At 42.1% G+C, this 20,624-nt stretch overlaps 1 protein-coding gene across 1 annotated transcript in view; it reads right to left on the reverse strand.

The window, feature by feature from the left end:
* The window catches only part of mpped1 (metallophosphoesterase domain containing 1), a 79,427-nt gene that overhangs the window by 47,838 nt on the left and 10,965 nt on the right, over positions 1–20,624 (reverse strand). Inside the window, exon 3 of the mRNA XM_053313989.1 lies at positions 1,563–1,788. Coding sequence (XP_053169964.1) covers positions 1,563–1,788 — 226 coding nt within the window. The remainder of the gene's footprint in view (positions 1–1,562; positions 1,789–20,624) is intronic.

Below are 20,624 nucleotides of genomic sequence, written 5' to 3' on the forward strand. Positions count from 1 at the left end.
CCTCTTCCCTTCTTTCGTTCATCTCTCCTTTGTCTACTGCCCTCTATGGGTTCCCCCCTCCCTCTCTCCTCCTTTTTTTCCCTCTTTTCACTGCATCTCCATCCTTCCTCTCTGTGCACCTCAGGCACTTCTCTGCAGTGGCCTGAGCAATAAACTCAGGGGGGACCCATGCTATCACAGCAAACCAATTACCTGGCACTGGACACACACACACACACATATATATATATATACACTCAGACAGTGGCCTCAGGGACCTGTCACTAAAACACACACACACAAAGCGGCTCATGGACCGCCACCTAAGCACTTACAAACTCACCCTCACCCACATACATATGCTGGACAACAAGAAGCCTGTCTACAAGGAGTTGATGTGTGAATGGAATACAAGTCAAAGCTAAATAAAGAAGCAAATAAATGATCCATTTTAATGACTCAAAGGTGCAAAAGATGAAGTAGAAGATAGAGACGTAGGTGAGCATTGTCACAAAACCAAAACTTTTACTTTAACAACAGCCGAGGCAAGATTAAAGTAGTATATGAATAATGCACAGTGTTAATATTTAGTAGACAGACTCTGAACTAGTCACTCCACACAAGGAAGCACTGCACTCAGCACAGCAGAGTGGGGAGTGATGATAACTTTACCCACTAGAGGACTACAGATGCACAAGCCTGCAGGTGGATGCTGGGGTGGAAGTGTTACTTTTGAAATGCTAAATGAACATCGCAGTGATCAAAAGGGTGCATTGAATACATTTTTCAGCGGGAACAAACATGCAGTGTGGGCGTAGTGGCGGACTCATGTTGACAGCCTGAATTAACTGTCTGACTCTGCGCGCACTAAATTAGAACCTGCTAAAGACAATGCTCCCTATAATTCGGCACTAACACATTTTCGGTCCGCATAGCACACCAAATTATCTCGGAATGATAACATACACCCGCTGGCATGAGGGTGGCGTTCAGTGACGCATCAGAATCCTGAAGCAAGACTGTCTGTCTGGCACATTTGTCTGTATGACTGTATGTTATGGGCTATAATTAATTTCAGTGGATAGTTGTGGTCACCAGTGAGAAATGTTCTCCCCACACTCAAAGGAACGAACCTGAAAGCACTAAAATAGAAGCGAGCAAGCAACCAGACAGACATTTGAGATCCCCAACATTGGCCAACCGAAAGGTCTCGTGGTCATTCCTCCCTTCCAAGACACTATCAGTAGCTGTAGTTACACCATTTAACTGTACTGAAATCCCTTCCAATGTTAGTTATCATGAAAACTGGATCATAAGTATGTGGGTTTTTCTTTTTTTTTTCTTTTTCCGAAAGAGTTGAATACTGCATTAAAGTGAAACACTAAGGGCCGATTTCCTGGACAAGGATTCACAGTCCAAGACAAGTCCAAGAGTTGTTTCTCAATGGATATGTTCACAGAATCTTGTCATTAACCTGGGTCTAGTCTTAATCTCTGTCTCAAAAACTGGACCTAAAACTTCAATCACTTGCTTCTTCTGCTTTTTTTGCTCTTGTGTGCAGTGCAGTAGTAGACGGTACTCACCAGGGGGAGCCGTAGATCCTGAATCCCCTCACGGTGACCTCAGAATCCTGCAGGTAGATGCAGTTGGTGAGCAGCGACTGGACGTTCTCGTAATTCTCCGGCTTCAGCTTGGAGGCTGAGGGGAAGTAGTAGAAGTCCTGCTTGATCAGGTCGGCCATAAACTCCTGGTCAAAGGTCAACTCATGGTTCCCGGCGATTACTATCTTGATGTCGTAGGGCAGGGTGCCTGAGGGGGGAGAAGTGAGGGAGGGAAAAGAGGGTAGATGTTATTGGGGAGTGAAAAGGAGAAATTTGGAGAAGTGACAAGAAGAAAGGTAATGAAGTGATTGGGGAGTGATGAGAAGAAAGGTAATGAAGTGATTGGAGAGTGATGAGAAGAAAGGTAAAGAAGTGATTGGGGAGTGACGAGAAGAAAGGTAAAGAAGTGATTGGGGAGTGACGAAGAGAAAGGTAAAGAAGTGATTGGGGAGTGACGAAGAGAAAGGTAAAGAAGTGATTGGGGAGTGATAAGAAGAAAGGTAAAGAAGTGATTGGGGAGTCATGAGAAGAAAGGTAAAGAAGTGATTGGAGAGTGATGAGAAGAAAGGTAAAGAAGTGATTGGGGAGTGACGAGAAGAAAGGTAAAGAAGTGATTGGGGAGTGACGAGAAGAAAGGTAAAGAAGTGATTGGGGAGTGATGAGAAGAAATGTAAAGAAGCGATTGGGGAGTGACGAGAAGAAAGGTAAAGAAGTGATTGGGGAGTGATAAGAAGAAAGGTAAAGAAGTGATTGGGGAGTGATAAGAAGAAAGGTAAAGAAGTGATTGGGGAGTGACGAGAAGAAAGGTAAAGAAGTGATTGGGGAGTGATGAGAAGAAAGGTAAAGAAGTGATTGGGGAGTGACGAGAAGAAAGGTAAAGAAGTGATTGGGGAGTCATGAGAAGAAAGGTAAAGAAGTGATTGGGGAGTCATGAGAAGAAAGGTAAAAAAGTGATTGGGGAGTGATAAGAAGAAAGGTAAAAAGTGATTGGGGAGTGATGAGAAGAAAGGTAAAGAAGTGATTGGGGAGTGACGAAGAGAAAGGTAAAGAAATGATTGGGGAGTGATAAGAAGAAAGGTAAAGAAGTGATTGGGGAGTCATGAGAAGAAAGGTAAAGAAGTGATTGGAGAGTGATGAGAAGAAATGTAAAGAAGCGATTGGGGAGTGATAAGAAGAAAGGTAAAGAAATGATTGGGGAGTGATAAGAAGAAAGGTAAAGAAGTGATTGGGGAGTCATGAGAAGAAAGGTAAAGAAGTGATTGGGGAGTGATGAGAAGAAAGGTAAAAAAGTAATCGGGAGTGATAAGAAGAAAGGTAAAGAAGTGATTGGGGAGTGATGAGAAGAAAGGTAAAGAAGTGATTGGGGAGTGATGAGAAGAAAGGTAAAGAAGTGATTGGGGAGTGACGAGAAGAAAGGTAAAGAAGCGATTGGGGAGTCATGAGAAGAAAGGTAAAGAAGTGATTGGGGAGTGATGAGAAGAAAGGTAAAAAAGTAATCGGGAGTGATAAGAAGAAAGGTAAAGAAGTGATTGGGGAGTGATGAGAAGAAAGGTAAAGAAGTGATTGGGGAGTGATGAGAAGAAAGGTAAAGAAGTGATTGGGGAGTGACGAGAAGAAAGGTAAAGAAGTGATTGGGGAGTCATGAGAAGAAAGGTAAAGAAGTGATTGGGGAGTGATGAGAAGAAAGGTAAAAAAGTAATCGGGAGTGATAAGAAGAAAGGTAAAGAAGTGATTGGGGAGTGATGAGAAGAAAGGTAAAGAAGTGATTGGGGAGTGATGAGAAGAAAGGTAAAGAAGTGATTGGGGAGTGACGAGAAGAAAGGTAAAGAAGCGATTGGGGAGTGACGAGAAGAAAGGTAAAGAAGTGATTGGGGAGTGATGAGAAGAAAGGTAAAGAAGCGATTGGGGAGTGATGAGAAGAAAGGTAAAGAAGTGATTGGGGAGTGATGAGAAGAAAGGTAAAGAAGTGATTGGGGAGTGACGAGAAGAAAGGTAAAGAAGTGATTGGGGAGTGATGAGAAGAAAGGTAAAGAAGTGATTGGGGAGTGACGAGAAGAAAGGTAAAGAAGTGATTGGGGAGTGACGAGAAGAAAGGTAAAGAAGTGATCAGGGAGTGACGAGGAGAAATGTGGGAATGGCCAAAATGTGATGAAGGAGGTGAAGGGCAACCAAAACAGAAAATGGGCTGGTACAAAGATAAATCACAACAGGGAAAAAAGAGGGATATAGAGTATATTTGGAAAAAGGAAGTAGAAGATATAAAGGAAACAGAGAAAAAGAAAGTGAAAGGAAAGGAGACAAATGCAGAGGACGAAGAATGGGGAATAGAAGGAAATAGAAAATGCAAGGAGACATCAGGACATGAATAGGAGAGATGGAGATATGGGATGTAGGGGAAGGGAGGGGAAGGGAGGGGAGGGGGGGTGAGAAAGAGTGAAGGAAAGAAGGATGGCAGACAGAGCGGGGAGGGACGAGAGGAGGGAAAATTGAGGACGACATGAAACCAATTCCAGACGGCTTGGCATTCACATGCGAAAAAAGGCTTTCTCATTGTTTTCCCCTCCATTTCTAGAAAATCTGTACATCTGTCTTAGCTTCCCTCCATCAGTCAAGGTCTCAACCCAGTGCACTGCTGTCTTCTGTTTATGGAAGCATAGCTGAATGCATCCGTCAGGGAATCTTTATCAGGAGGAATGATGGGAAGGGGAAGCGGAAAGAGCCATCATTGTGAAGTTTCGGACGTGGAATATTAAACGTTTACCGACTACGGCAAACCGGTGCTGCGTCTTTCATTCCCCCCTTTTCTCTCTTATCATCTTTCTCTAATCAAACTCCTTCATGCCCCCCCACACCCCCTCCCGAATCTCTCCTCCCTCTCAATGGTTTTAATTGGCTATTCAGAGCTTGGCACAGCAGGGCGCGCAATCGATCGGGGCCCATCAAACCCGACGGCAGCCGGCCCCTTCACAAATCTACATGATGTTTTTAAAGCTCTGCTGAAGAGAGGGGGGGAGAGAGAGAGAGAGACAACAGTGGCAAACATCTGGGGGTCTGCTTTGTCAGGTAGAGTGGCTGATGGAGAGTTCAATCACCATGACTTTTCTTTTTTTTTAATTTTTAAATACTGCCAGGACAGCGTGGCGCGCAGCTGAGCGCGTCCCTTTGTGTGTCAGCGTGTTTTTTTGTGAGTGACTTTTCCCACGTGTATGTGTGTGGACGCACGTTTTTTTGCGCGCATCTGTGCGTGAACGTGTGGCGTTGGTGAAAAGGAGTAATTAAACTGAGCTTTAGAAGAGGCTGACAGCCCGGCGACGGCTCTGTCATAACAGCCAATCACAGCCCGGTGATAGAAAGAGAGAAAGAGTGAGGAGGGTGGGGTGGGTATGGTGTGTGGGGAGGGGGGTAAAAGGAGGGAGAGGAAGGAGAGAGCGACAGAAATACTTTAGGAAGCCCAAAATCCTTGAGTGTGAAGGAGGAATAATGACAAGATGAAAGCAGCTGTCAAAGAGTGCCCATCTCTGCAGTTTGGGCCCAGGCCGCCGCCCCCCCCCTCAAAATAGCACCCATTTGTTTGGCAGAAGGGCTTGTGTTTAGTTGTCAAGCAGACACCCCAAAAACAAAAAAAAACCCATAAATGAGGGGCTGCACCTCCACAAAGGCACATGGAAACACACGCCGCTGCACAATGTTGTTTTCAATTCCTCTTCGTCAGACTTTGGCATGTGAAGTAGCATCCACTCAATTGTCCCTGGATAAACCAAGGTTGAAGCAACGACTCGCTCCAAAATACAAATCTGATCATTATCTTCATTCAAATCCCAATTGAAGTTCCCAGCACCGCTGAGCACACTGCAGTCAGCACCTGTATTTCTATCTCACGCAAAGTATTGAAGGTAATGGGATCCTCTTCTTACATCTCCTGCACCTTTTCTGAATGACTAATGCTGTATAATCAATTTGTTTCCATCCCAAAGACGGGCACTGTGGCACCTGAAATCCAATATTTACCTCCTTTATCCATGTATTTTTCTCACAAATATTGAGAAATGTGATTTTATGTTATTTTATTGGCTGCAAAACCTTGGATTAGATGAAAGTACTAAAAAATGTACCTAATGTTCAGATTCCATGTAGCGCTTAACATACTGGACTGGTCATTTTAGTGGTTAAAGAGTCCCTGAGTTATGAGATAGCTATGTCAACACTGAAACATTTGACAAAATGTTTCCAAGTGCATAAAAAAATATGCACCAATACTGATTTAGACCAGCTTTCATCTGTCATCTGTGAATTAGCATTCTGGGCTAACACAAACACTTCTTTGTACTGTGCATGTCAGATGCCTGAAGCTGCTTCACAGTAAAATCCTTCCAGCTTTTGAAAGGCAGGAAGTAAAGAGGCATTACTGGAAGGTTTTTTTATTGTAAAGCAGCTGGAGGCATCTGACATACGCAGCACAAAGAAGTGTTTGTGTGACTTTTGGCAAAAATGTTTGAGTTATCCCGAATTCATTGTTCAATAAGCTGGTCTTAATCTATTTGTACATAGTGTTGTTGGTGAGTCAGGACAGAATTAAGTGCATACTGGATATATCACATATTCTTATTATTAAACATTCATAAGTTCAAGATGATTGATGACAGCAGAACAGACTGAAAGCACAACATTGACACATTATCCCTTTATATAACCTGCTGCGTTCACACTGAGGAGTACGGAAAAATACAGTGTACTATGAGTACCCAAATTGTGCACTCAAAACAGTCAAAAAGTTGAGTGTGGAACTATAGACACGTCTCACCCTCAACAGTCACCTTCTACATAGTGGAAGGGGAGGGATCACTTTTCAAACAGGAAGGAGGCTGAGGACGTTGTTATGACCGCTATACTGTTGTCACATGTAAGCCATCAGTAGGTTTCTTGGCTAGCTTGCTAATTAGCTTGCTAACTAGCTAATCGTCATTTCCAGTAAATGCGCAACAGCAGTCTTTGATTTTATACAACATTAACCTGTCGAAATGTGCGCACTATGCAACTAAGTACATAGTGTACACAGTGTACTAGCAGATGTGTACTAACAGAAGCATGTTATTTGAGACACAGTGTACATCTTATGGCTAGTGTGTTAGCAAACATTTACACATCCATCAGAGACAAAGCAATATTAGCATTTCATTGGAGTCGTGTTTGTGTCTTTGCCTAATGAATGTAAGTACAATATTCACTTTCATTTTGGCTCTGTTTTGGTCTTCCCCAACTCAAATTATCTGGCTGCTAAATGCTCCACTATGTTCACAAGCTATTAACTAACTGGACTGTCTGTAGTTTGGTACTGGGTAGGTAGTGTTGAAAACAAGGTTAATGAGAGTACTGAGACACAACCAAATGTAGATTTGTGGGCAAAAATAAGGCAAAAAAAAGCTTATAGAACTGTCTGTGATTATGTCACAATTTGAGCCTTTTTGTGCACACCAGTCAGTCACCTTATTCTGGTTTTTAACATACTGAGAATACGGTGTTTACATGGAACATGAGAAACCTATTCATAACCCCATATAAATGTTTCTAACAGTATTCGGGTTTATTGCATCTCACACTCCCTCACAAAATACAAGAAACTTTTCAGACAACACATATTTTCTCTGCAGCCTTAATGATGACTGTGATAGTTTCTAGAAGAAAAGCTCACCAGGAAAGAAGCCAAGTAGCTGCTTGGGAGCGGCATCTACCTGGAGACTCGCTTGTTGTTTCAGCCTTTGAAGACTGCAGCAGAGTGTGAAGTGATAGATGAAAAATGGACCGACCTGAGACTGCATGCATAGAAAGAATGCATATATGAAAAGTGAATGAAGTAAGGTCAAAAAGGAGCCTTCTAGTTAAGTTTTTGAGCTCTAAAACTTATTATTTCACTCTACAGCAGATCATGGCTGCTGTCTCAGAGGTGTGAGGCTTTACATCTAACAGTATCACAAGTGTCTAAGTTCATCTGCAAATATAATTACAGAAACATAATAAATCAAAGGTAATCTTCAAAGGACAGCAAAGAATGGAGAGGGACGTTGAGCAGCAGGGAAAGCTGCTTGGGATGAGATCATCAGCTGAAAGTCTAAAATGCAAACATCAAAAATAAGTAAGGGAAATGGCTATATGTGTGTGTGTGTGTGTGTGTGTGTGTGTGTGTGTGTGTGTGTGTGTGTGTGAGAGAGAGTGTGTGGGTGTGTGTGTGTGTGTTTGTAAGCCTGAGAAAAACAGACAGCAAGGCAACAAGGCAATGACAGCGAGGGAACAAGACGCTCATAAATTTTTGAACAAATAAACACTATCTGTGTCTCCTCAGAAATTCTGCAACGTGAGCAGTTTTTCACCCATGAAGTTTGACGGCCAACTGTAAACTGAGAGAAATAAATCACTGGAGAAATATAAAACTCCACCAGCTGGACACACACACACACACACACACACACACACACACACACACACACACACACATACCCGTACACACACACACACACAGTTACTTTTCCCCTTCAGAGGACATTACATTGACTGATATTCATTTCCTGGAGACATATCCTAACTATGCCTAAAACTAACCTTACATTAACCTTGACGCAACCCAAAACTTACCTTAACTTTAAATCAAGTCTGCACCCTAAAATGAATTACTGTATTTATTTTAAAGGGGCTTGCTTTTTGTCCCCATAAGGGAGGCACGTCCCCACAACATGTGTAAACAACACACACACACACACACACACACACACACACACACACACACACACACACACACACACAGGTTTACTTAGGTCACTTGCCTTACCCTAACCTTAACCACTGACCCAAAAACCAACTCCTGTGCCCAAGTTGTCCCCAATTGACTGGTCTGAAGTCTGAAATGTGTCCCCAAAAGTAGTATAAGTCAGACCACACACACGCACACAAACACAAACACACTCTTACTTAACAAAATTAAATTTCAATTTCATGGATGATTTTTTTTTTTGAAAGTTTCTTGTTGAAAAAGCTGCTAAATGTACAAGGTGTGAATACCAACTAGCTGAACGTCACATGGAGGAATGTGTTCATTGTAGGAATTCTCTGTTCCAGCCACCCTGCCGTCAATATAAATATTATTTATAAAAAAAATAACAAAAAGAGAAAGAAATCACTATTCAACAGCACAGTCTCGTATTGTGCACGTTCACAAAGAACAAATCAATCACAAAAAGACAATTTCTCCATCAAATAAGAATGAATTTGTTGCTTTTGTGACAAAAGAGAGAGAAGAAAAGGATGGAGGACGGAATGGTGGGTGGAAGTGTGTATGTAAGTGTATGTGTGGAAAATAGGTTCAGATTTGTGTGAGTGTGTGTGTGTTTGTGGGGGGGGGGGGGGGGGTGCATCTAAACATTTGGGGAGACGTTCCCCCACAACACACGGGCTTCTCTTTGTCGTCCCCGCCATCTTTTGTCTTTGAATTCAAAAGGCTGCTTTTAAGCAACAAATAGTTTTAATTTTGCCTGTGAGGGAATCAGTTTGGGCCGACTGCCGCCTCGTGTTCCGCCGCATCAAAAATTAAAAAAAAAGAAAAAGAAACAAATTAAGCAAGCGAGCAAGAGGGGAGAGGAGAGATATGAAGAAAACATGGGGACAGAGCGCTGGCTGAAAGCGGGGTTGCAGTCGGGAATGGAAACAGCTGGACTTCAGTCTTTCCTTCTGTCCCTTCATCCCTTTATTCCTCTCTGGTTCTCTTTCAATCCCTTCTCACTCAGTGTCTTTGCTCTTTTGTCAGACGCCTGCACCCCTGATCTGTCTGTCTGTCTGTTACCAACACAGAAACCTCCCATGAGCTCCACAAGACGGCTTGTGTATGTGTGTGTGTGTGTGTGTGTGTGTCTGTATATGTGTGCCATGAACAGCCTGCAGGTATGTACATGATCCTGTGTGTCTGTGCATTACCATAATGTTTGTGTATCTTCACGTGTGTATGCATATGACACAGGCGATCTGTGTGTGTGTGTGTATGTGTGTGTGTGTGGACTCCCACCGCCGCCACAGGAAATCTTCCGGAGTTCGGCCACCATTGTTCCGACGCTGCGATGGGTGGTCTGCTCTTTGAAGAGGAAAATCCCTGCTCTGCCCAAAGCTCTGGCATGTACAGGGGGATTACTGCCCATTGTGTGTGTGCATGTGTGTGCACGCGCTCATGTATGTGTGTGTTTGTGTGCTTGCAGAACCCAGAAAAGAAAAAAAAGCCAGAAATTTCCTGCCTGCCAAGACAAAGTTAATTCCTGTGTGTGTGTGTGTGTGTGTGTGTGTGTGTGTGTGTGTGTGTGTGTGTGTGTGTGTGTGTGTGCATAGATACCAAAAAACTAGTAGCCAAAACATCCTGGCAAATAACTTAATACCAAAGTATGTGTATGTGTTTGTCTATAAAGTCTATGAGTGTGTGTTTGCAGTTGCAGAAAATAGTCGCCAAATATTTTGGTGCCAACACAAAACGATTAAATTAATACCAGTGTGTGTGTCGGTGTGAGCGAGTGCATGTGTGCAGGAGGCACAAGCCAAAACTTTCAGCTAAAATTAAAGTGGTGAAAAAATGTGCAGTTTATTGCGACGTGAATCCTATTTGTGTCGGCCGCAGCAGTTTTTTGTTTTTTTTTGTTTTTTAATTGTTAAAAAGCGAGAAAAGGGAATAAAAGAGTTGCTTCTTTTGTTCGACAAAGTCATCAGACCACACCTGGAGCTTTGTTCCATCAACACAGCTGTGTGTCAGCTGACAGTATTGAGAGGAAAAGAGAATAGAGAAAGTTTGCTGGGGTTTTTTTGGTTTTTTTTCTCTTCTACTTTTGGAGAGGTACATATTGTTCCTGCTGCTGTGGGATGGTTATAGGTCTTTAATCAACTGAAAGAAAAGAATCCTGCATACAAAACAGCTGTGGGTCACTTACACAATGTTAGAAGGCAGACTGATGTTTTGTCCAAACCCAGAATAACAGTCAATGACACTCTTTCTTGCTTCAGCCGTGTTAAAAGTTGTATTTTCATGGACATTAAATCTCTAATAGGCGTGAAATCATAAAACCAAGTGAAACAATTGAAGCTCATTACACATAAAAGGGTGTTTATGATGAGAGGGTCTGTGTGTGTGTCTCTGCCAACTAAATACATGGAAATAGTGTGTTTTGCCCTTGCTGGAATGTTGATGGACCAATATCAGTGGTGAAATGTGGAGAGAAGCCTGACATTTAGATGTAGTGTGCGGAGGAAGCATACTTATGTAGCTGTATTACTCATCAAGGAGCGGCTTTGTGGCTTCCTCTTATTTGACAACAGATTTGTTTTGGTTGGTGTGAGAGCATGAGGCAGAGCCTGAGAGTGTGAGAGCTGGCAACCCTGCTCGTGCTATAGCTCTGTTGTCACTCCTGTATTCAACCATAATAAAACATAAACCTTTCATCAAATCCATCAACCGAAAGAAGCTCAAATTATACCTGGAATGTTTGTGTGTCCAGTTTGTGAGGATCTGTGTGAAGCTTCATGTGGACGTACAGTCTGAAGTCCAAAATGCAGAGCAGTATGCACATATTGTCAGCACATGTGAGGACACATACACTGCAGTACAATGTGGGAAAATACCCTTTATGTAAATAGAAGTGGCTATACCACAATATGAAAAAAAAACTAAACAAAACTTCACTACAAACAGAAGTCCAGCATTTCAAATCTTAATTCAAGTACATAAGTATTATCAGTGAAATGTGCTTATGTATATAAGTAGTAAAAACACTGTTTTCAGAAAGTCTGACCCTGTGATTGATATATTAAATATGTTTAATACAGAGGTTGCGTTAAAGCAACATTTTCCATCATTGACTGAATTTTTTAAACAATGACAGAAAATTCTGAAGGCCATCCGTCATGTTGACAGATTACATTGAGGATGAACAACCGGAACTTTAAGTTATTCACACTGCTGTCCAGTTGGTGGCGACACACATATTAATTAACTATTATCTAGTCTTGTCTTGTCTTGTCCTACATTTTACGCGCATGACGTTGTTGTTTAGGTGGCTTTAGCTACATAATACAGCACAATGTGACAGCAGCTGAGTGTCTGAAGTTCTTTAAAAGCCTAATAGTTGTGATGGCGTTGATAAATGAGGTGAAAAAAGACGGACTGATGCGGTGGAGGATGCAAGAAACATCTGTCCAAGAGAGGACTTGATGAGGTGGAGACGACACTCACTGAGGCTTTATATGAAGGCAAGTTCTGTGACATCACGCTCACACAGGCAGAGGCACATAGAGCACATTGTTTGTACATAGAGTACATCACAGAAGTATCTACATTTATCATAAAAGACTCCCTTCTCTTCCTGATGTGTTCATCATCACTGACCTCCACACTGGACTCAACGCATCTTGTTATCCAGCTGCTGACTGCATGTTGAAGAGCTACAGACTGGATGCTGCGGAGCCAGTGTGTGACCACTACGGGTGCCAATTATTAAAAAATTGAAAGAACGATCATCATTAAAAAAAATACATTAAAATGATGGGATTAGTTTAAAGGTTACAACTGTCTCTTTAACTGATCTGCTGACAAGGAGCAACAAATACACACTGATTATTTGTACAGTAAGGAGCCAAAAGCCTAAATGTCTGAGAACTACTGGTTGAATCTTTAACAATGCAGTCATTTATAAGTTATTCAATATCTATATTCTATCTGTTTTGGAATAATATCCAATTTTAAAAAAACTCAGATATAGCAATAAACAACACACAAGTTCAGCTAAGTCTGTTTGATTGTCTGACTGCTTCATTATAGCAACAGAAGGATGACCAAAGAAGACCAAAGTTATGATAAAATTTAATTATTCTTTAATTCCTAACTGTGTGTGTCTGAGAGTGTCCTATAGAACACATGCTTGTTTATATGAATACACAACGCAGCTTATGTATGTCATCTTTATGTATAGTATAGTGAGATTACAGCTGAATAGTGCAGCTTTAGTTGGCCTTTATCTGCGCACGCATAAACAGAAATGCAGTAATTCAAAGAGAAGCTTCAAAAGCTACGGCACTGATGTTCAAAGACAGACAAGCTAAAGACTCAGCTCGGATCAGTCGTAATTCCTTTACAGCATGTGTGTGCATGTGTGTGTGTGTACACGTCAGAGACAGAGGGGGACGACTGGATGCGAGGGAAGAAATGTAATATGTCACATGAAAGAGGGGAGGAAGAGAAGAGGGAGAGAGGTGAGTGAGAGATAGACGCGCAACAAGGTGGATGATGGAAGGGGAAGAGAAGCAGCGAGACTTGCGCCTTCCCACCTCGGCTTAAACTTAATACTCGCTCGTTTCATTTAACTCGCCGCCCACACACGCAAACACGTACGCACACACACACACACAATCACACGAGCAGAGGCAAAACAAAGGCAGCCAGCAATTATGAGACGGCGTACACAAACACCACCTACTGAGCCGCGCATCCAAAACACACATTTTATCTGAGTACAGCAGCACCTCCTCACACTTCACAATGTCCTCTCTGAGCATAATGCATTACACACACACACACGCACACAAATGTAAAGACATAACACACACACACACATGCACAGAAGCGGTGACAAAGACAGATACAGCGCATCATCAAGCGGGCCTCGTAGGTGGTCTCTTCTCTTCGCTTTCTCTCTTCCTACACTCCATCTCTGTCTCTTTCATCCTGTCTGCTCCGCTTCCACGTTCGCTGTGACGACGTCGCCTCCAGGATAATGTGGCTGAAGATTAAGCTGCAAACTTTCAGAGCGGGCGAAGTGGGCTTTTTCTGATGAATGCTGATGAATTAAACAACTGGCCACTTGCCATCTGTCCCCCCATGTCTTTTTTTTTAAAAACAGATTGCTACTGAAGCCACATTTTAGCTGATGTTACACTACAAACTCGTGGTGTTAATTTACAGAATGCACCTTTATGTTCTTGTCGTAAAATGATCGTACAGTGCTGCAGCTGTGAGCAGAGCCGGTTCCAAGTCGCTATGCCCAAGGGTGCTCTGACATTCAATATTGAAGTATCTGAGCATGTGGAGGTTGTATAAAGTCACGTGTCTGCTGTGATACACATGAAGTCACTAATTCGGAGCTTCACTGGGAACTCTTGTCTCTAGGGCCGTTTTCACTGCAGGAAATTTGGGGTCATTTTACAGGGCACATGTCTCCATGGCAGGAACCACCCCTGAAGGAGAATCTCACAGGACTTTTACAGGGGACAAAACGAGTCCGTGTGGCCCCAAAAAATGGTTGACTCGGTGCTGATTGGGTATAGTCAAGGTCCAAAGTCACCACCACCATAGGAGACTTTTCAAGATGGCTCCTGAGCGGCTGTGGCTCAGGAGGTAGAGTGGTCGTCCACCAATCAGAAGATTGGCGGTTCGTTTCCCAGCTCCCCCAGTCCATCTGTCCATGTGTCCTTGGGCAAGACACTTAACCCCAAATTGCTCCCGTTGCTGTGCCAACGGTGTATGAATGTGTATGAATGGCTAGTTTCCCTCTGATGAGCAGGTTGGCACCCTGCGTGGTAGTTCCTGCCATCAGTGTATGAATGTGTGTGAATGGGTGAATGACATGTAGTGTAAAAGCGCTTTGAGTGCTATATAAGTACAGTCCATTTATTATCACACTGCCATGTGATGATGGTAAAACAATCAAGTCTAAATTCAAATTCTTTGTGTGTGGGTGTCGAGTAGAAAAGGATAGATACTATAGAGGCCTAGGCTATGTGATATGACCATATATAATGTGTGACACATTCATATCACACTCTTTACGGTAGTGTTTCTTGGATGGACCAAGTATTTATTCAATAAATTAAGATGCGCTATATCGTGATAGATATCATTATTGGGATATGAAATGATCTATATTGGGATATGAGATTTTGGTCATATTGCCCAACCTTATTGAGTCCCCTGTTCCAATTCACTGCCAAACCACTGACCAGTGTCATTTTTCCACTGAACTACTGTACAATATGAAACAAAAAGTAAGTGTTTGAACTTCCTATAGAGCTACGAGTTGTGATTCTTATGTGAATCATTGTTTTTCCCACCCACGATTTTCCCTGTGGAGTTCAAATATATCTGTGCGCAACATGAAGTATCCCATATGTTGTTATCTGAGTTACATCTTCACTGTTTGGCCAAATTGTGTTTGTCTCTGTTCTGGTGCAAAAAATAAGAGTCGTCGTTGATGCACATTAGGTTGATAGATACTGTATTAAAATTCAAAGTAAGCTCGTTGTTCTGTGTGTGTTGTCCTTGTTGGATGTGATGGCACATTTGCTTGACCAATCATGATTGATGGTACTGCTACCACTATTATACTTTACACTTATAGTTTGGTAAGTTCGTGTAGTGTAAAACAGGTTTAAGACTTTCTTAAAACCACCAAATGTCATGGTTAGTTTTACTGAACCTGCGAGTTGTATAATGTCATTTATGTCTCAAACCTAAGAAAATAACCTGGATGATGTCATCAGAGCTATTTTGAGTTGGGCTTGGAGACTACACATTTATAAGAGAGCCTGTGTAACTAATTAGAGCCATGCTTGTTTACCAGGTAGGCGCTCAAGAAAGGATGGTTTTGGTGGCATTATTGGAAATGTAGGATCCAGCGTTTTTGGAGCTTAGCCAATACAAAGGCCTTTAAGGCTTCTGTTGCTCCAATTTTGATCATTCCTTTTTCTAATTTCTTTCTTACAAGTTCCCCAACTTTAACTTTAACTCCTCTGCTCAGTTGCTCCACCTCTGGATATTTGCATTTTTATGAGGAGCAGATAAAGTTGGTGCTATCTTGCTCTGGTTTCCTTTCTGTTTGCAGTCTTTAAGGCAGTGAGGCTGCAGACACTGTCGCAGTGCTGGTGGCTGAACGTTGGGGACAGTAACGCGTTTGATGCCTGCAGCTGTAACACACGACGACCGATGCACATCTGACTCCCCTCTGCTCTTTGTTGTCGCCCTCAGTTTGTTTACTGCCGGCTAACGCAGAGTCAGCAACGGTTTACATGCAGTGAATTACAAGCACCGACGTTGACCCAGAAAACAAATTTGAGACAGAGAGAGAAAGAAAAGGGGAAATTATGAGGAGGACTTCCATCATTTCAGAAGCGATATCCACAGAGGCTTTACACTTTTCCAAATGTTTTTTGAAGTGGGGGAGGAGGGGAGAACCTGTTTGAAATACAAAGTGGCAATGTTTCTGAGACCATTTTTACATCCCATCTTCCCTCGCTCCTGCACACACATGCGCGCACACACACACATACACAGAGAACGTAGTCTTTCAAGTGTGCAAATAGGAGACACAAAAGCAGTGAGGGACAGATGGGGAAATGGTTAGCTTAAATTTACAGTCACTTGAAATTCTGTTGAGTTTCCCAATGTTAAAAACCTTAAAGGGGTGTCAAACCTCCTCGTTATGCTCTCCTCCTGCAGCACTCACTGCTGGGTAAACATAAGAAAGAAGAGGAGCGGAAGGAAAGTTGAGAGGGGACGAGAATGAGGAGGAGGAGAAATTGAGGCTTGGGGAAAGAAGGATAGACAAGTAAGAGGAAGGAGAATAAAGAAAGCAGAAGAGGAGGGAGGAAAGAAAATTGGAGAGAGGGAAGGAGTGAGGAAATAAGGAGGCAGTAAGTGAGAGCGGGAGTGAAGGAGAGCGGGCCAGAAAAAGACAGCAGTCATGAAAGTTTAATGACCTCGCTGTTACTGAGTAAAGGGAGAGAGAGCTTGGGAGGAGAACGAGGGAGGCTGAGGAGGTGAAGAGGTGAAGAGGAAGTCCAAAAGGGGAGGTGGAGGGAGGAGAGGGGTGCAACACCTGACAGAGGATGGAGACGGTGCGGTAGAAAGCATACACACATGGTGCAGAGGCAGAGACACACTCTCCCTCTCCTGGGTGAAGGGGAAAAAACACACACTCCCATTTAAAGTGCCTACGTGGCAATCGCATCATGGTCGTCACTTATCTATTATTCAGCAGTAAAGGGGAATAGAGTCGAGCGGTGCTAAATAAAGAGTTGTAGCAGAGATGGTAAAGGCTGCAGACCTCACAACCTTAAGAGCTGTGGAATATTGAATATTAGGAGATCAGTAAAGAAAAATACTCAATACTACAGCAAAATGCGGGGTTACTTTATTCCTAGCTACTGCTTCATATGACAAAACACAGTTGAAGCTGCTCTGATTCATATTTGTATACATTTTTATATTAACACAAGAGCTTTTTAGCCTCTTTTAGCTCATTTTTTGTTTTTCAGTTACCAAACTTCTCACTCTAATCAACCTCATTTTTAGTGAGAAAGGCTGTTAGTACACCTACTGTGTTTTCAGAACGAACCATTGGAGTGTAATATGCTGCTTTCCAAAACTGGTACAAATGACTGTTAAAGAATGATGATGCTTTATGATGTGACAGCACTATGGTAAAGGTCTGGTTAGATTTAGGAACAAAAACCACTTGGTTGAGGTAAGGGGAAGCATGGTTTGCATTAAAATTTTCACTTAAAAATGTTCACTTGTCTTCCTTAACGTTAGATAACTTTTACCGTCATGACAACAGTAAACACCACTTAAACATGTTTAAAAAAACTGTCCCAACTAGCAGTTGAACATTGGAAGTGAACAACATTTGAAACAGGAATAAGCCATCTAACTAACCCAACTCACTTCCTACTAATATAGAAGTCACCTTAGACATCATCAGAACTGCGTCATTTCTCCAGGTTATATTTCTACCGCCACTAGATGGCGTCTGCCACTCCAATGTTACTATAAGTCGCTTTTTTGCAACTGAATTTATGACTTATGGGGTCATTTTTCTTGGAAGTACAGGCTCCTCCAAATGCAAACAACAAGGATACAATGTTAGCAACTAACTGGTGAACATAGTGGAACATTTAGCAACTAAGTAGGCAGACAATTTGGTAGAGAGTTGGCTGGGAACCAAACAGAGCTTTAAGAACAGAAACACAAAATGAATGCTAATGTTGCTCTGTGTCAGCTGGATGTGGAATTAGGGCTGGGTGATATGAGCAGAATTAAATATCACAATATTTTTGACCAAATAACTTGATATCGACATTGTGACAATATTGTAGGAATGATCGGTGCTTTCATAAAATATTTACACAATGAGATTTTTGATAAATAAATCATCAGTAATGTGGATAAAATGACTAGGGGGATTGTGGATCACGATATCAATATAATATCAATATATTACACCGCGCTAAGTTGAATACACAACTGTTAGCTAGCATGTCCACATTAGCGACTTTCTAATATTGTTTTCAGCTTCTTGTGGTGTTCCTCTGCCATGAGCTCTAAGAAATTAATTAAATCAATCTGTTTTGATGGCCATTTATTTCTTAAGAATATTTCTACAATAAGCAAGTTTCGGCTCGTTTCTGCAAATACCTCCATGTCATTCAAATGCTCAAAACGGTGATTCTCCACCAACTGGACATGTGCGAAGGACAGACAAGCAAGTCAGCCATAAAAAGACAGCAAAGAGGAAACAGTATACTATTTCTGTTTCCTGAAATGTAGTGTATTGCAACCAGATTACAACAGTTTCATCAAAAAAAGGTGGTAGATAACTGTGTTGCTCTGTTGTCAAAATAGACAATAAAGAGAACAACACTCCCATGAAGCCGTCGTTGTGTTTCATCTTCTTCCAATGAAATGCCACACTGCTGCCACCGTTCCGTCATTATCTATCTTTGTCCCTGTTGACTACTCACTGGAGGGGAAATCAATGACGTCAGTGTCAATTTTACCAATGAAAATAAGTTTGAGGTGGAGAAAGTATATGAAACCAGGCTGATTTTTCAAACTAGCGACACGTTAGCCTGTTTGCGAACACACAGAGAAGGTTAGGACATCTTCACTGGGAAAAGCTGATGTTGGCATATTCGCATTGCGTCCAGTTAGGAAGAAATGTAAAGCAGCCACTGAACTAAACTGAGACAGAAGGAGAGACAGACTGAAGGAAAGAGCAAGAGAACAAAGCCTTTAAGAATTAAAACTGCTCCACTCTTGACCCCGAGCTGACTCAGAAGCATGAGATCCATATTTAAACACAACATTCACTGCAGTATATTCCCCACTCCGCTCTGCCAGTTCACGGCATCACATGGCATAAATAAAGACGCCACTCAAGTCTAAAGCGAGGACAAGGCGCATAAACAAACACGCAAACGTTCAGAGAAGCGTTGCCTCGGCTTACGAAATCCACATGGACGGTTGCTGGCGTGTGCGTGCTTGCAGCGCGGGTGTGTGCTGAAAGCCTGATCAAAGAGGCCATTATTGGAGACAATTGGACTCAAGTGCTGCTGCTCACAAGCTCGGGCTCTGCCTCTCGCCCTCACTAACCCTTCCTCCCCCCCTCCCTTCCTCTTTCCGAGTCTCTCTTTTCTGTGCCTCCTCTCACCTGTCCTGCGTAATCAGCCTCCATCACTGGCAATCCGGCGCTCGCAAAGCGGAGGCTTTTGCTTAAACTATCAGGGCTCATCAGGCTACACAATGAGCTCGTCAGGAAATGAGCATTCACCTTGCACACACACACACACACATATATATATATATACATATATGTATATATATATATATATATATATATATATATATATATACATACCTACATGCATGAACTGAGAATGAATAAACAGCTGGGTATGTTCAGAGAACCACCACAGGAAACACTGTCTAGTTTGTTTGGAAGTGTTTTTATAGGATGTACTGATTATCAATACACGGTGCACCAAAAAGTGGATGAGCATTCCAATGGAAGCCCAGCACTGATGTTTTTTTGGGGGGGCTTTTATTGTCTTTTGGTCATTTATTGGACAGTTGGCAGCAGAGAGAGAAACTGCTATGACATGCAACAAAGGTCTCCTTTGACTCGAACCAGGGATGTTATGGGTATGTGGCATGCGCTCCAACAAATGATGTTTTGACCTATCATAGTGGTGGGCATCAGGCTATGTCGTCATAAATATACTGGGGCCCATGACAGGCGACACTGTTCTCTAACCCTGATCCAACCTACCATTGAGCTGACTTTCAATCCTACTCTCACCCAAGCAAAGGGCAGATACTCGTGACTCAACCAGGCCTTATGTCAGCATTGTATCTGCTAGGATAAACTGCCACAGCTGACTTGTTAAGCTGTATAAATATAATGTCATGGACTAGTCATATCTATATCTATCTTAACCTATCTTAGATGTTATGCAGTTATATCAAACGTTCTCTGACCAAGCACACTTTTAAAGCTGTCAACACAACAGGCTTAATAACAGCATCCATGTGAGTGTTATGTCAGTGGCCCACTGTGTTGTCCAACCCCCATCACTGTATACCTGCTTCTACTAGTCTCACAAGAAACTTTTCTTGAACTAGCATTATGGGATTGCATAAAGTATTATGTATTTTACCTTTGATTTCATGCCACCACTGGTTTACATTAATTTCCATATAGTATGCAAATCAATTAGTGGACTTACGAAACTTGCTAGAGGCATGTAATCATTAACATCAAGTGTGCACTTCTTTTTTCAGGGTTTATTCTACCTTGTGCTGTGCTGGTGAGATAGGTAACCATTGTGTTCTTTTATCTGCTCTACTCCAATTAAACTGAGGGCTGCTGGTTTGCCACTCCAACACAGGGCATATTTGAGTATATGTGAGATTTTTTTTTTTTTTTTTTTTTGTAACGCTTCTGTTGTCTTCCCGCCAACCATGCAACTTTTGTCATCCTGGGTAAAAATGGACCCAGGTGGTTTGACTGTTTATAAAGCATAAGGTATAAATTATCACCTACTTTTAGTCAATTTCATTCCAACTTATTACATCAGGTTTTACACATATTTTTGGAAATGATGGTCGATAGGGCTCATTTAAACGAAATTATACCTCATTTTTGAGTTAATACAGGCAGAAATGATCATTTGTAAGGTCAGAGGAAAATATATTGATGG

This window comes from Scomber japonicus, chromosome 23, assembly GCF_027409825.1.
Source record: "Scomber japonicus isolate fScoJap1 chromosome 23, fScoJap1.pri, whole genome shotgun sequence".
NCBI classification, from domain to species: domain Eukaryota; kingdom Metazoa; phylum Chordata; class Actinopteri; order Scombriformes; family Scombridae; genus Scomber; species Scomber japonicus.